Source organism: Gekko japonicus, unplaced genomic scaffold (assembly GCF_001447785.1).
Source record: "Gekko japonicus isolate JY-2015 unplaced genomic scaffold, Gekko_japonicus_V1.1 scaffold410, whole genome shotgun sequence".
Classification (NCBI taxonomy): Eukaryota; Metazoa; Chordata; class Lepidosauria; order Squamata; family Gekkonidae; genus Gekko; species Gekko japonicus.
The window spans coordinates 216468-233953 of NW_015167067.1; the positions used below are offsets into that span (position 1 = coordinate 216468).

The 17486-nt window shown below is 42.6% G+C and overlaps 1 protein-coding gene across 1 annotated transcript in view; it reads left to right on the forward strand.

Moving 5' to 3' along the window:
- WISP3 (WNT1 inducible signaling pathway protein 3) overlaps positions 1-15665 on the forward strand; it is a 19498-nt gene extending 3833 nt beyond the window's left edge. Inside the window, exons 2-5 of the mRNA XM_015412678.1 lie at positions 9239-9522; positions 12873-13115; positions 14657-14850; positions 15384-15665. Of these exons, the coding sequence (XP_015268164.1) occupies positions 9239-9522; positions 12873-13115; positions 14657-14850; positions 15384-15665 (1003 nt within the window). The remainder of the gene's footprint in view (positions 1-9238; positions 9523-12872; positions 13116-14656; positions 14851-15383) is intronic.
- The last annotated feature ends 1821 nt before the right edge of the window (positions 15666-17486 follow it).

The following is a 17486-nucleotide window of genomic DNA, read 5'->3' on the forward strand; positions in this document are numbered from 1 at the left end:
CAAACACTAATAAGTTCTTTGAGTAATATTCCCATTCACATGTTCTACCTCTTAGCTTGCTTTAGGATAATGATGTACTGATCTCCCTCTATGTAGTAAAGTAACACATCACAGTCAGAGGTATGCTCAACTTTCTTACTTGTGTCCCAGTTCATTAAATGGGAGGCTTAAAAAATAGCCCTCAGCTGCAATCTAATGCCTCATTTTGTGTAATGAATAAGCAGCTGTCTGTCTTTCCTCATTTCATGTGGCATACAGAAAAGCCACTTTTGTTGACGTCTGCATAGCTAGTAGGCTATTTAATATTTCACACTGTTGTTTCCAGGTATGGTGTAAATAAGCTGAAACCTCATCCCTGCTCTCATAAACCACCTGGACTTGAGCAATAGCTATGACAGATTTAAGACTGTTGTCCTATAGCTTTTATGACAGCATTCTATAGTTAAGAGAAACCATAGGTGGCAATCCTGTGCCCAATATACATGCCTAAATACACCTCCTTGCCTTCCCTAATTTTGACAGCTGAAACTGAAAGAAAATGCTTTTATGCTCAGCTTCCAGCCTCCATTTCCATGGAAACAGAGACCCTGATTATCCATTCACTCACATGGGTGTAAATGAATAGCATTTCCATCATAGTAGTAGACGGATGTGTATCTGTGAAAGACTAAAGCATAAAGAGAACAAGCCTTTCTGTCTTTTATCTGGATTTTAACAGTGAGCACACACATCTCCTATAGCAGCAGTATTCTAACATTTGGCACCAGGTGGGCAGAGACAAAGGATGTGGATGTTTGAAAATGGAAGTTTAAACTACATCTCCAAATATAGCAACTGATGTGCTTTTTGATTAAAGCTTTGGAACAGCCTCTCTACTGCATCAGCTGCAAAGGCAATAGGGCTTGGGACAGGGAAAACTGCCCAGTGCAAAGATTTCTTTGAAAACAACATGAAAACTCCCTGATGAGCATGCCCAAGGCTGCTGCAAGACTCCTAGCTTTCTTTCAGGCACTGGAATTTGGTCTCCTTACAAGTGAAGTCAGTCATGGTTGTACTGATGAATATTAAGAAGTGATTTGTTTCCTGCAAGGACACCATAGTTTCTTATAGGGGTGAAAACATATCTCAGGTCACTGTTAGGGCTGCCAAATGTTGTTTTTAAAAATACCGGACACACCAAGGTGGGCACCTCCTCCTCCCAGCCCAGACAGCATGAAACATGTTGTTTGTGCTTGCAGGAGCACCCAGCCCACATGCAAAGTGGTGGCAGCAGTGGCTGCTCATTCGTGCTTGTGCTTGGCACCGTCTCCTCCCAGAGCAAACTGCACAAAGCACACTGTTTGCACTGGGAGGAGCACTCAGTCCAAGTACAAAGCGGCAGCAGTGGCTGCAGCTTGGTAGTTGGGTTCCACGCTCAAATAGCATGCTTCATTATTTCAGCTTGGTAAGGTTTCCAGTTGACCCGGACGGTCTGGTATTATCATTCAAATGTCCTGTATTTTTTCATTTTTTCCCCTGAACAGTCAGTGAAAATATCGGACTGTCTGGGTCAATACTGGACACCTGGCAACCTTAGTCACTGCCTGTAAAAAGGGTGAAAGGGCTCAATTGTTGGCTGTTTCTGCGCTCTTCTTTTAATCCCTGTTTACCATAGTGTCCTCCAAGCAATTCTACATTAAAATTGAATTCAACCTTTTTAATCCAGTTTTTTCCCCATTCTGCCCTAAAATCAAGTCCAACCTTTTTATTCTGTCCCCCCTCATTCTGCATTACATTTCCTCCCTTCAGTGGTCAGCCCAGTTTCAGCCTGTTGTTGTTGTTGTTCAGTCGCACAGTCGAGTCCGATTCTTTGCGACCCCATGGACCAGATCACGCCAGGCCTTCCTGTCTTCCACCGTCCTCTGAAGTTTGCTCAATTTCATGTTCATTGCATCTATGACACTGTCGAACCATCTCATCCTTTGCCATCCCCGTCTTCTTTGACCTTCAATCTTTCCCAGCATCAGGGTCTTCTCCAGTGAGTGCTCCCTTCTCATTTGGTGGCCAAAGTATTTGAGCTTCAGTTTCATTATCTGGCCTTCCAGGGAACAGTCAGGATTGGTTTCTTTTAGGATTGACTGATTTGATCTTCTTGCAGTCCAAGGGACTCTCAAGAGTCTTCTCCAGCACCATAGTTCAAAAGAATCTATTCTTCGGTGCTTGGCTTTCCTTATAGTCCAACTCTCGCAGCCATACATGACTACTGGGAATACCATTGCTTTGACCATGTGGACTTTTGTTGGCAGGGTGATGTCTCTACTTTCAGCCTATTGCTCTGGGTTATTTGGATGATGTGTTGCTGTGGACTTAAATTGCCTTGACTTGAACACTGAGAAAATCTGGAGTGGCAGGCGAATGTGGAAAGGACTGTTGTCTGTAATCACACACACTAAATAATCGACTTTCAATTCACTTTCAGTGCACTTTCCAACTGGATTTTACTGTGTGAAATGGCAAAATCTGGTTGGAAAATGCATTGAAAGTGGATTATTTAGTGTGTGCGATTGCTGGTGTCTCTTGTTTCCAAAGTACTCTAAACACCTCTCTTTTTGACAATCACAACTGTGGAGACTAAAATAGCAATCCTAGGCAGGACAACTCAGATTCCTACTCAAGTCTACTGAATAAGGGTTGCTCCCTGGAAAGTGTTCTGAGGTCCCGTTCACACGCGGCTATTTGGTCCGGGAGCGGGACAGTTCGGGGCCAGATCAAACCGGCGCGATCACACCACCACATCTGGGAAGCGTCTTGCTTCCGTGGCTGAACTGTCCCTTTCCCGGGATAAGCCGCGCCAAACTAAACCACCTATCTAGGTGGTTTAAAGGGAAGCGGCGCGGCAACCGGGGCGTTTGATCGCCGCCGCTTCCCTGCGCCGGCTCAACCCCGGCCCGGATCCGAACTGCGCATGCCCGGACATGCGTAGTTCGGCCGGCCCCCGGGTAGGGCGTGTTTTCTCCCCGGCGTTTGATCGCGCCGGGGAGAAAAGGCGGCGCGGCCGGGGGATCCGTGAGATCCCGCCGCGCCGTGTCAACATTGGCGCGGCTTTTAAAAGCCGCGCCTTCAAGCGCCTTTTCCCCTGCGTGTGGCAGGGGCCTCAGTATTGCGCTGCAGGTCAGGACAGCTTGAACTAATTTAGGGCATATGAAGTACAGTAATCAGCAGCTTGCTTGAGCTGCAGCCATAAAGCAATATTACTGCTGTATAAAACACCAGGAGCAAAAGCCTGCCAGGCATTTTATGGTTCGATTGAGCTTGGAGCTCTTGGCAGAGATTAGTTCAGCCATATTCTGAAGTATAGATGCTACCCTTTTGATTTGCACTCAAGTGGAGAAGAAATTCTAGGGAAATGCTGTTCTCTTTCTAACTGTTGATTAACAATAGGGTTGGCAACTCGAACTCTGGGATGGGAAATTCCAGGAGATTTGAGAGTGAAGCCTGGGGAGGGCAGGGTTTGAAGGGGGGGGGGAGCTCAGCAGAGATGTGTTGCCATAGAGTCTGTTCTCCAAAGCTGCCATGTCTTCCAGGGGAACTGATCCCCTGGAACCAGTTGTAATCCTCCTCACTCTCCAATTCCATCCTTTAGCCATAACTTTAAACAAGGGTCATTTCGTAGAAAAAGAGGTGCAGGAGCTCATTAGCATAACTCATTGGCATACCTTATTTGCATATGCCACACACCCTGACATCACCAGAAGTGTGTCAGAAGGCAACACCCACCACTCAGGCTTCACTGGACTGTTTTGGATTGCTAGCTATTGGGGGGGGGGAGTGCAGATCTGTCTTCGCAGAGGAGGGAGAGCTTGTGCCTGAATAAAACTTGTTCTTAAAGGTGCCACTGGACTGTTTTGGACTGGGGAAAGGGGGGGGGGGCTCTGCAACTTACCTGGCTGCTTCTTGCTCTGAGGGCTGCTGGGAGCAGAGGGTGGGGCTTGTTGCATGTGCCCGCCCCCTGGTATCTTTACTGCCGGAGCTCTGCTCCTGTGCGCTCCTGCAGGAAATGACCCCTGACTTTAAAACTGGGTTGGGAGAGTATTTTGGGATTGCTATATTTCCCAGATCTGACATCTTCACTTCACTTCCAGCCATGCCATATTGATTTCATTTTGGTCAGTAGTGCCCTATGGATACCAACTATCTCTGAGAGCAGCATACGACCTCACAGGTTGTCAGACTGAAATTTGAAAAATTAGGACTATCTGATACATGGGTATCTGAAACTTTTCTGAAATAAGGGAGATGGCTTTAAAATAAGAGACAGTGAAACAAAGAACACCCAACCACCCTAACCTGGAGAGTAAGCCTCAAAAGAAGGATTTACTTGAAAGACTCCAGGAGGAGTTGGTTCTCTGTGAGGGATTCCAAATGCGAATGTGTGTGTCCATGTGAGTGTGCTGAGGAAAGCAGGTTTGCAGAGGAGACAGAAGAGACTTTGTACACAGTGCTGGCTCTGACACAGCTCTGCCTATTCACTGGCTTTTCGTTTCACTCCTGCCTTCACAGGAATATGCAGTGCCTCCTCATCCCCGCTATCCTTATCATTTTTTATACTCAACAGGTAAGTTTTCTAGAAAGATTTCCTAGCCAATAAAGGCTGAGGCTTTTGTTTCTGCTCAGTTAGTGACATTTTCTCTAGGAAATGGCTCCTTGCACATAATATGGGGTTGTGGGAGAAGCTGTATTGCAGCATTTGCAACTTTAATTCCCTTGACTGAATTATTATGACGTGCAGCATTTTATAAATTCTTAAGGAACCTTTTCTGGAATGAGGCTTGAAAGATTTCTGTGGAAATCTTTTAAAAAACAGCACAGAACAAATTCTCCTCTCCCACAAGTAAACATCTTTCTCCTCCTTAGTTCCTGGCTCTGGTGCAGTAGCGCAACCTACAGAAGAATTTGGCTTTAGAAAACTGCTTTCAGTTGTGTTTATTAAATCTACTTCGACAATCAAAATGCATCCCATAACATGACAAGGGTCTTATTAAGACAATCTCTCCCCCCCCACCATTCAGAATCAATCTCCATTTTTCTTCATTCTAGCTACAAAGCTTTTTAAGGAATACTAAATATTGCACTAACAACCCTTCTCCACTAGAAACAACAATAGTACTTGTTGCTATTTACTTCAAAATGATTTTACTTAATATACCATTTGCCTACAATGATTGCTAGACAATGGCTCTATTTTTAATTCTTCACAGAGGAATGAGAAAACTGTGGAAGGACTGTGTCATGTGGGTGAATAGAAAAAAAAGAGACTAGGAAAGCAAAAAGTAGGGAAAAATTGACTTATAAACAGATAAGTTGAATACATTTTCTGTTGTGAAATGATAGACCTCTGAAGATTTCTAAGGGAAACTAAGAGATTTGGTCATACAACTGTGACCTATGAAATAGTTTCATAACTTTATAAGCTTCAGAGTCTCATTCTTTGTTTTGCTGGTTTTTCTCTGTGTATATTTCAGATTCAAACTATGTCTTCCAAACTTTGGCATGATTGAATTAGTATATATTGTGCTTATGTTGTGGTATATCTATATGGGTAAGTGATTTTAGTCACATAGTCTGTGAGTGGACAAAAGTTAGATCTCAAGACATTAGCAGAACACTGGCCAATTTCCAAAGGACCACTTAACTTCTGCTGGCGTCAGAGAGTTTTGCAAAAACTGCTGGAATACGCAGACATTAATCCAGCAATCTTATATTGTTAAGATCAAGTATACCCAATAAATTAAAAATTACTTATACCTTAAATTTAAAACACATCAGTAGAACACAAGAATTCTACTAAAAAGGTAGACCATTCAAGACTAAAGCCAGCCCACCTCTGGTTAATAGTACAGTACAGTACAGAATTCATGGCTGGCCAATATTTTATAAGAAACCAAATATTTTGAGAAACCCCTTTCAGTCCAGTTACCTTTATTGGCATGTAGAGAAACCCCTTTCTATAAAGGTTGAATCACAGTGATGTGAATTCCAGAACGAAGTAGTTCTCACATCCTTGGCACTAAATAAATGTTTACGAGTGCTAATAGTAATCTACTTTCCCCAATTTTCCCCGATGCTTAAGAAAAATCCTTGGGAGCTGGCACATGTCTATATCAAGCTAACTTTATGGTATGCACAACAAATTAAGGCCTATTTTTTTTTTTAAAAGTGCAAATTCCAAGCAGCCAAGATACTATCATGTGGCATCAGAGCTGTAATGAAATCATGAGTGTGAGAAGGAACTGTTTGCATGGAAAGAGACAATGGTACAGGTCTAAGCATAACGACTGGCATGTCAAAAGTATGCAGACAGGATGGGAGGAGACAAGGAAGTTTGATAGGTGGTGAGATAATGAGTCAGACAAAAGTCCTGCGTAGATTATCACTGAGTATACAAGAAAACGTGTGTGGAAGGCCGAAGGATTGCCAAATGCCCACCCTTTTCCTGCCCCATCCTTATCTGCCTATGGTTGATCAAGTGAACTAGGGTTTGTCCCAGATTTTAAGGGGGCCCTGGGCAGAGAGTGGCCATCAGTGGCAGAACGGGGCGCCAGATCCATGATGAGAAACTCGGATATTTGGGGATGGAGCCTGGGGATGCCAGGGCCTTCAGTGGTGTACAATACCATAGAGTCCACCCTCCAAAGCACCCATTTTCTCCAGGGCAACAGATCTCTGTACTCTGGAGATGAGCTGTAACTCCAGGGGATTCCCCAGGTCCCACCTGGAGGCTGGCATTCCTACCAGAGCCCCCTTCTCTCCTTTGCCTACCACAGGCCCACCTCTAATGCCTCCCTTCCCACCTGCTGCCTCATATGCCTGTACATCCTTCCCCCACTCCCTCATATACCCTCCTACCACCTGTACCTACAGATGTCTGCATCACCTACATGCCCACTCCCTGATGATGCTGGGCAGTGCGTACGGCTGGGACGATGGAGGGCAGAGTGCTTGCAAGCAAGTGGGTGGGCAGCAGGGGAGGCACGTCATCAGTGGCAGTAGGCCCTGCCAGAAGCCCCAGCAGCTGCCCCACCTCAGGATATGCTGACACCATCCCTGGAGTAGGCGAAAACAGGGGGGGGGGGGCTCATGTATGCTGTGAACTCACTTCACTTACCCAGAAGTGACCCTCCTGACTCTCTACCAATCTCTACAGTCTTTACTACAGAAATATGGGGAATTCCTAGAGTATTGCAGGGGGCCTCTCTCGGATGTCTCTTACACCTTAAATAAAACAACTCCCCCCTCAGAGAAGTGGTAATTTTTCAAAGTCTTCTTTCACAAGGGTTTTTTGTCCTGCATGGAATGCAGGAAGCTTCTGAATTTAATGACAGCTTCCAGATGACATCATGCTCATGGTGAGCATAACACCTCCTGGGGTTTTTCCCTTTTGAACCAAATCAAAGGAAAACCTCTTTTCAGAAATATTAGGATTTGCATTTTAGGGAACAGAACTTGGGGGGGGGGGTGACATTCTAGTGTTAAGCCCTCTCCCTGAAAGATTCTCATAACATGTTCTATAGAAATGCCAATGTGCTTAGAATGCAAATGTTTTAAAACAAACCCTCCCTTGCCAGGTCTTCTTTCCTTTCATTGATATTATTGAAGCTCTTCCAGCTATGAACCCAGTTCTCAAATATCTGGCTTGAGTGTGCTATGCACTTGGATGGAAGGACTCATAGTCCCTTGTGCCTCCTGATTGGCATCTCCTGAGTAAGCTGCTCGGTCTCCTGAGAAGCCTTCTGAGCACACAAGCAGTTTTGTTAAAATGTGTGGTATGGTGCTGCACCTGTGAATGTTGGCATGGGCAAGGCGAAACTCTAAGCATTATTTCTGACTGCTCAGTGGATGTTACACGAAAGAGGTGCCCAAGACAGGGCTTCTTCTCTAACTCAAACATAAAACAGCACCAAGTCCCAAACAGAAAGCTGTTGTTTTTATCCTGTATATGAAAGAAGTACCATGAGTGTACATGAATATGCAGTTAGCAAGGGAACACGGGAAACATCCCCAGGAAAGATGGGGTTTTTCCCCCCCCAAGACAAGCCCATGCTCTATGAGGAAGTCCATCTGTGTGAAGAGATAACCCAGCTCAAGCCCTGACCTGGATAGACCTGGCAAGCCTGATCTCGTCAGATCTCAGAAGCTAAGCAGGGTCAACTCTGGCAAGTACTTGGATGGGAGACCTCCTTGAAATACCAGCAGCTGGGAGGCGGGGGCAGGCTTTATTCAGCCACCGAATATCCTCTAGGCCTCCAATAGGGGTCTGTTACCAGAGGTCACCATGTGTGTGTGTGTGTGTGTGTGTGTGTATATATATATATATATAAAAAGGTAAAGTTAACCCAGCTGTTGGTCCCAGTTATCTGTATTAGACAAGAGGGGACGAAACAGGACAGCTGTAAGATCACAGAAAGCAACTCCATGTCAAAATTTCCTTGCAAGTGGATCCTCCATGTGTATCCAAGTGGAACAGTTCTATGAAAGAAGCAACACACTCAATTAAATCCTTAAGAGTCATTGGGAAGAGCCCAAGTGAAACATTTTTTTTAGACAAGTCGCCCACAGTCCAGTTCAGTTTTTGCTGTTGCTGTGCAAACATTGGCCTGTGCCAGGAAAGTTAAACCTACACCTTTGCACTGGAAAGCAGGGTTGAGGCATCCTGTTCTGCTCCACTTACTCCTGAAGTCATTCTCATTAGAGAAGAATGGCATCGCTTCTGCCTTGAAACAAATCTCTTATGGTGTAGATGGATTTCACAAAGGTTGATGCCTGGTGTAGCAGTGTCCGTGGCTGCCACAGTGATCTCAGTTGGAGGCAGAGGACATGCCATCTCTTTGCCTTGGTGACAGGACCTTAATGCTTGAACTTATGACAGGGCTGCAGCTGACAGGACTGGGATGAAGGAGAAAACACCATGAATCTGTCAGATTTAATCACCTTTGGAGGTCTTGGAGGCAGGAGGGAAATGCATTTTAACATTAAAATAACAACTTTTAACATACCTAGTTTCCAGCTGCGTAATAATGCTAGAGTGGGTTAATGTTAAGAACAACTTCAAAAAGGGTTTTCTGATTACGGGCCTTAGTTTTCTAAACAAAGTCTTCAGTTTTTAGTCTCACCACCTTTCTTTTTAGAAAGTAATCACGAGACTTCTGTTTAAGCTTTCCAGCTCTCAGATAAGCCCACCTATATGAAAGCTTTGTTGCAGGTCACCCAGCACCAGACAGCAACAAGGAAAGGCTGCAAACAAATCTGCAAGAAATAGTGAGGTTCATCAGCGCAAAGAGATATGTCACTGGCCCTGCAGATGCCCACATGTGCCAACCTGCATCCCTGGAGTGAGCCTGGTGAAGGATGGCTGTGGATGCTGCAAGATGTGTGCCAAGCAGTCAGGAGAGACCTGCAACGAAGCTGAAGTCTGCGACCCACACAAGGGGCTCTATTGTGACTATTCTGCAGATAAGCCTAGGTATGAAACAGGAGTGTGTGCATGTAAGTCTTTACCTTTTTTTGGTGTTTTTTTCTTTCAAAATCAGAATTTTTGCAGAGACAGAAAAGTCCAGCTTCTGATATCCCATGAATTGCATTATGGATTTACACTCCTGTTTTCTTTTGAGGGGGGCTTAAAAGAAAACAACTCCAGACAACAAGTTGGATCCCTAGCTAGAGTAAGATAATGGCACTTTTTATTTGTGCCAACCTTTCAAAACTTATTCTTAGTAATGTTTAGAGAGAATAGCCTGCTTTAACACACGAACCAGGGGTCATTTCCTGCTGGAGCGCACAGGAGCAGAGCTCCGGCCGTAAGGAGCTCAGGGGGCGGGCACATGAAACAAGCCCCGCCCTCCACAGCCCTCAGTCAGGCCATGAGGAGCAAGGAGCAAGAAGCAGCACCCCCCTGGGCCTGCCTTCAGATATAAGCTCTCCCTCCTCTGTGAGGACAGATCTGCACATCCCGCCCCCCAATAGCTAGCAATACAAAGCAGTCCAGTGGAGCCTGAGTGGTGGGTGTTGCCTTCTGGCACACTTCCGGTGATGTCAGGGGGTGTGGCATATGCAAATGAGTTGTGCTAATGAGTATATGCAAATGAGTTATGCTAATGAGCTCCTGCACCTCTTTTTCTACAAAATGACCCCTGACACTAACTCAGTGGTTTTCAAACTGTGGGTTGCCACCAGGTAGGACACAAAGCCAGGGAGGAGGAATAGGGTCAGCTGGGAGACGCTGGGAGGATGGACAGCAAATTTGAGTTTACTTCTGTATAATGTGCTAAATGTTGCTCAGTGATGCTGTATATTTATAAACATGAAAAATTAAATATCACCTTGTCTGCTGTTAACTTATGTGAGAGTCTTGTGGTTTATGTTGAGGAGAAAGTTACATTGCAAATGGGTCCCAAAACGTACAGTAAGTTTAGAAGCGGCTTCCACTTCTAAAAGTTTGAGCACAACTCTACAACTGTTAAGAACCCAGGCATTTAAAGAGAGATTACACTGTTTCCTTTTAGTAGCCTTTCAAAAAAGAGTAAATAAAATAACTGCTGAAATAACTGACATTGCTGTAATTGTCCCAGCTCAGTACAAAGCCATGGTTTGTGAAACCAGGATTTGGCTTCCAAATACTGGTTTCATTACGTTTGATCTTGCAGAGTAGCTGTGTCTCCTGGTCTCCACTGAATGAGGGAAGTATAGGGGAACAAACCAGGATGAAGCCAGGATGTTTCCATTCCTTGCTCATACGGAAACATTAAGACTGGGTTGAGATCCTGATGTGATACACCCTAATAAACAATAGGTAGTGGGATGGCCTGAATGGGATGATTAGACTGACCAGAGTTATTTCAATTAAACCATGGTTATGCATGATGTCTGAGTCAGACCACTGGTTCATTGACTACTCTGACTGACAGCAGCACTCTGGGAATTCAGCCAATGCAGATTTTTCCCCAACACCTTCAGCTCTTTAAATGGAGATGCCAGGGGCTGAACCCACAGCATTCTGCTTTGTAAAGGATGTGCTCTTACCACTGAACCATGGCTACTGCTCCTATTGTCACCATAGTTCTATTTATTTCATTTATGTAAAACGTTTTTGTTGCCTTTCTACCTGATCAGAGTTCCCAAGGCAGCGGACATGAAAACATTTGAACAATTAAAACATTTAAAATGGTAAAACAATGCAATAAAACATATAAACAAACAATACAAGAACCAGGGTGGAGGGGCAGTAATGGTTAGTGGGGGTACGCCAAAGGAAGCAAAAAAGCCTTTACCTGCCAGCAGAAGATACTGACAGAGGGAGTTCCTGGGGAGGGAGTTCCAAAGTTTTAGTGTGACAACCTAGAAAGCCCTTTCTTGGGTTGTCACCCATTTAGTCTCAGATGGTGGGGGCAACTGAAGCGGGGCCTCTGAGGATGAACAGAGTGCATGGGTAAGTTCACCTGGGAGAAGATGGTCCTTAAATTATGCTGGTTCCAGGCTGTACAGGGCTTCAAAGGTCAATATTAGCACCTTGAATTGAGCCTGGAAGCAAATTGGAAGCCAATGTAGATGGAACAACACTGGAGTGATATGGTCCCTACAAACCGTTCCAATCAACACTCTGGCCACAGCATTCTGTACCAACTGTAGCTTCTAGACAGTCTTCAAGAGCAGTCGCACATGGAGTGCACCGCAGTAATCTAATCTTGATGTTAGCAGGGCATGCATCACAGTGGCTCGATTTTTTTTGCCCAGGAAGAGCTGCAGCTGGCTCACCAGCCAGAGCTGGTGAAAGGCACCCCTGGCCACCGCTGCCACCTGTTCATCCAACAGGAGGCCACAGTCCAGGAGCACCCCCAAGCTACAAACCTGCCCTTTTTGGGGAGTGCACCCCTATCCAGAAGAGGGGATAATCCATTTCCTGGGTCAGGCCTTCACCCCTTCCAGTAGCACCTCTGTTTTGTCACCATAATCACTTACATAATCACTTTATTTTTCCTTTATTTTATTATTATGTGCTTCCTGTGTGTAACTCTGCCATACAATAAATAAACAATCAGTTATACCGAAGTAGGTGCAAAAATTTCAAACAGAGTTAATTGTTAATGTTTTATTGGCACAAAACATTTAGGTGGCCTGCAAACTGAAGAACAAGGATACTCCTGTGTCATGTGGCCTGCATCATAGTACCATTGCCACAGGGGTCATTTCCTTGAAAAAGAGGTGCCAGAGCTCATTAGCATAACTTATTAGCATGACTTATTTGCATATGCCACATCCCCTGACATCACTGGAAGTGTGTCAAAAGGCAACACTCACCGCTCAGGCTGCCCTGGACTGTTTTGGATTGCTAGCTATTGGGGGGGAGAACGTGCAGATCTGCCCTCACAGAGGAGGGAGAGCTTGTACCTGAAGGCGGGCCGGGGGGGGGGGCTCTGCAACTTACCTGGCTGCTTCTTGCTCCTCGTGGCCCAACTGAGGGCTGCTGGGAGCAGGGGGTGGGGCATGTTGCATGTGCCCGCCCCCTGGGCTCCTTGCTGCTGGAGCTCCGCTCCTGTGCGCTCCAGCAGAAAATGACCCCTGATTGCCAGAAATCCTAAAGGGGGGAATACAGAAATAACTTTCAACTCTCTAAAATGATATTCAGATTCTAAATTATATTATTAGTAGATATCAATATGGCAGCTGGGAAATATTTTATGAAATCTGTGACTGAGCATCTGAAAGGGATAGCTCACATACAGTTTTTCTTAAGTGTTCTAATGTTTCTTGTTTGAATGATGTAAGCTGACATGTAAAATTTAGCTGAAATAACAGGGTTATTAATATTGTAAATAAATCGCTTGTTTTCGTTGTTCCAGATATGATCGCAGTGGGCTGTGAGCTCAGTGGTGTGCACTATATCAATGGCCAAGCCTTCCAGCCCACTCCCCTATATAAGTGTTTGTGTGTCAATGGTGCAGTTGGATGTACACCTGTATTCATCCCAAAGTCAGCACCCAATGAATGTGCTGTGCTGAAGGGTGCAAGGAAATCTGGACATTCCAAATGTGTGCCAGGAGAGCAGAAGGAGCAACAATCAACAGGTTACAGATTAATGCCAGGTATGCAAAGCTAAAGTAATCACCTATTTTATGCGTACTTTGTATTTTCTAGAAACAGTTCTTTATGATTTAAAAGAGAGTAATTAGCATTTTAATCTAAAGGAATCAGAACGTTCTCATGTTGGTCAGGCAGCCTTAGAAAAAATTATTTGATGTAATAAACAACAGCTCTTCTCCCAAGTTGCTTCTAGCGTATGTATACATTGCATACCAACAGTTGGTTCTCCAAAATTAGCTGTTACCTGGCTTCTTCTAATAGTCCAGGATTTATTTGTATTTTTAACATGTAACCCTTCCAGATTTTCAAATTACATTGTCAGTATATCAAAAGAATATCAAGCAAACTAGAAATCCCAAACAGGATGGCCTGCAATACGGAAAATTGTTTAAGAAAGTAATGGCAGCTTTTGTCTTACTAACTCAGCAGTCTTTTTGATGTTATTTTGTAAAAATCAACCACTCTAAAAAAAACCTTGCACATTATAAATGAATAATACTTCAAATAAAACAATATGGGAAAAGATTAGAAAATACGGGATCCAATGAAACAGTAGACTAATTTCTACAAAAATATTGAGAGCTTCCAAAATAATCTAAGCAGTCAATGATTTATACGCAATTAATGCATGGTTGGCATAATGTATCACAGTGGAGAATGAAAATTCAGGTTTTCCATACTCTTGCTAAATACCAGCTTTAATAATTTGCTAACTTCCTTGCTTTCTACTTAACAACATTCCTATCTTAATGCAGATCTTATTTTATATACTATAAATATATAAAAAGCAACAACTTTGTAACTTTCCTATTTTAATGCAGATCTTATTTTATATACTATAAATATATAAAAAGCAACAACTTTGTAACTTTCCTTTATTTATTTCAGATCTGTGCCAGGCTTTTAAATTTGCTCCCTGCACTGCGATTTTTAAGCTGCTGCTTATTTCCCAGGTACCCTTACATTTCTGCCCTGTCCCCTAAGCTATTTCAAATATGATCAGTCACTTTTTAGAATGTCACAAAGATTTCAAATCCTGCCTGTCATCCCTCTAGAACTTCATCAGGATTTGCTACATGGAGGCTGTAAAAGCAGGGTTAAAGAAACCAAAATTTATAGGGAACTAAATTCACAGTACATGTATTCTGGTAATTGCAAGACTTGATGCCCCTAATCCATTTTAGACAGGTACTTAAATAGTCTGGCCTGGCTATATTATAAGAGGTGTTCAGAGTTAAGGTTGCTTTCTGTTGCAAACCTGAGACTGAGTAATGACAAACAAAAATAGATTCACCAAGTTGCTTAGTATTAGGGAACTGCACTGGCAAATTCCTCTAAAATTTTATAGTATTTGAGTCTGTACAAATCCATCTGCCAGTTTTGCAACAAATCCAGGGAAGCCCAAGAGGAGAACCTGCAATACTTAATTATTATGCAACATGTCTTATTTTTAGTTGGCTTAGTACTGAATCAAAACTGGGGCTATGATAAATGTAGCTACTTTAAAACTTAGGGTGAAGTGCCGTATGTTTCTGTCTCCTAGCTTTCAGAAGCATACCACTTGTTCTGAAGAAGAAATGTCTGGTACAGGCAACTCCATGGACACCTTGCTCCCGAACCTGTGGTATTGGTATATCTGATAGAGTGACCAATGAAAACAGCAGATGTGAAATGAGGAAGGAAAAGAGACTGTGCTATATTCAACCATGCCAAACAAAATTTCCAAACATACTAAAGGTAAATAGTAGCAAAGAATAAAAAACTTGGGGTTTTCAAGGAACCAGTATATGGGTGTGTGCATATAACTGCATTGCTATCCAATCATGGGAATATGAATGGGTGGTTTTACTACTGCTCTGAAAGGCTTGAGGAAGCAGTATTTATTGTGGATTCAGGTGCCATAAACTGAATTACCAAGTGCCACATCCTTATGGGTCTTCATCCTCATCCCAAACTGAGGGCTAGCCAATCAGGTATCAGAGGTACTGGGATGTAACTAGTATCAGGTCTGAGCTGCAGAGGCATCAAGGAAGTATTTCCCATTCTGGTGTGTGTGTGTGGGGGGGCTGTCACCAGGGTCTGGGAAAGTGCGGAATACTGAACATGCAAGTGGTCAGATCTGTGGAGTTACTTAAACTGCTCAAGAGCCAGTGAGCTGGAAACTGCAAACCTGTTTATTTTAATAGCATCTAAATGCCTCTGCAATGTAATTATTTAGAGTAATTAAAAATTGTACATAAAATTTAGATTTTATTCCTTTATATTTTAAGATTCCTAAAGGAAAAACATGCCAGCCTACGTTTCAACTTCCTAAAGCAGAGAAATTAGTTTTTTCTGGATGCACGAGTAAACAGAGATACAAACCTACCTTTTGTGGAATGTGCCTGGACAACAGATGTTGCATACCCAGCAGGTCTACGGTGATTTCTGTGCAGTTTGACTGCTCTAAGGAAGGTTCTTTCAAGTGGAAGATGATGTGGATCACATCTTGTGTTTGTCAGAAGACATGCAAGGACTCAAGAGATGTATTTTCTGATCTCAAGCTTTTATAAAGGTGTAGTATGAGAAGGAAGATAGTCAAATGTCCATTTAAATTTATCCCTAAAACACAGTGAATGGCAGTGGCTGAAATTACAAGTGCTGAATAATCCCCACCCACCACTCAGAAGCTCATTCATGAAAGATAGATACTTTGTCCTTTGTCTTCTTTTCCCCTCCAAATACCTTTATTACTGCCATTCACAGACAATTACAAAAGCATATTAGAGTAGCAAGATCCAATGTATAAAGACTAGAATAGTGTGCCCAAACATATCTTAAACCATTTATGTATTCAGTTCCTTAAATGGGGATGCATATTCCAGTTAAGTATCTATAAACTCAAAGCATTTCTAGTGTGTGTGGAAAAGGAGCAAAAGAATCCCAGGGAAAAATGGTAACTGCAAAACAGCAAACAACTCCCCCCCCCCCCAACAAAACCTTATTTCAAACCATATCCATGTAATGTGCTAAAAGGTATTGGAACACCTGATTTGTTGTTCTTTTATAGACCCTGGCCTTAATCCAGCTCTAGTTACATGCATTCAGGTAAATTGTTTCAACTATATTCTCAAAAGTTTGTACATAATCAAAATTTCAAAGCAACATGATAAACAATATATATAATGACTACAATCAAAACCAGAACTATCACCCTATACCAGTGATTGCAGAAGAGAGGTGGTTAGAACTTCTCCCTGTGCTCAGTTCTCTGTTTGCATGAAGTTTTGTGCTCTGGGTTAGCATTCAGCAGTGGTATGCCCCATTCCACCAACTCTTTTTTGCTTCCTAAGTTGATACAGCCTTAAAAATAGAACCCCTACGTCTCCATAGCCTTAGTATTATCATCACAGACGTGTTATAAAAAGAAAAATCTTAATTTTATATTGGGCCTATACTAATGATAAAATTCCTCCAGCTTGAGTGTACAAGTGTTAGTATGTGATGGTATGAGAACATGGAGGCACATTTGAACACACATTGGAAAGCGCATGCCACACAAAGCAATTCACTGTGAACAGACGGCATCATCATTTGGTTTATAAACCCTTGGCCAGAGTGTATAAAGGTGCATGCTTGAATTCACATCAGATTTATGCCAGTGGTTTACAATCCAAGAAGTAAAATGTACACATCAGTTTGTTCATGCCTGTGATTTCCTCAGCTGAACAAAAAATAAGGATTTGAGCATTTATTGATGAATATTTGTAAGACCCATAAAGCACAATTATGTGTATCACAGTGATCAGTGACATTACTGTAAAGTATTTTAATATCTATGAAACCAGCCATACATTGACATTTTTTTGCTTAACTGATTCTCACTCACCTTGTTCTCTTCAATTAAAACATCAAAGTAGCTTTGTAACTGCAATATTGGATGCACTTTTCCTTTTCTGCCACGGCTTATCAAAGGGCAACTGCAGGAAAATATATTTGCAACCAAACAACAATTTAATGCACAATTTATGACCAGGATTGCCAACCCTTGACTGTTGTAAAATTTTAAGTAAAAGAAGTTTTATAGATGCTATGTATTTGAATTTGGTTTAATTACATGAAAAAATCTTCACAATGTATTTGAATTTCAGAAATATATATAGTGTATACAGTAGTGGATATAGCTGGACCTTATATTTATAACTACAACTAGTACTATTTGTATTTTAGCAAACTGAGGTTTGTGTTTGAAATAAGTGATAACTGGATGTGTAGGCAATATTGTAGACAAAGTTTCAGACTGCCAGATTATGTTTTATCGATATATTTTATTTGGAAAATAAGAATTGTAAATAAAATAAATATTTGACAAGTGTTTAAAACAATAGGGAAAA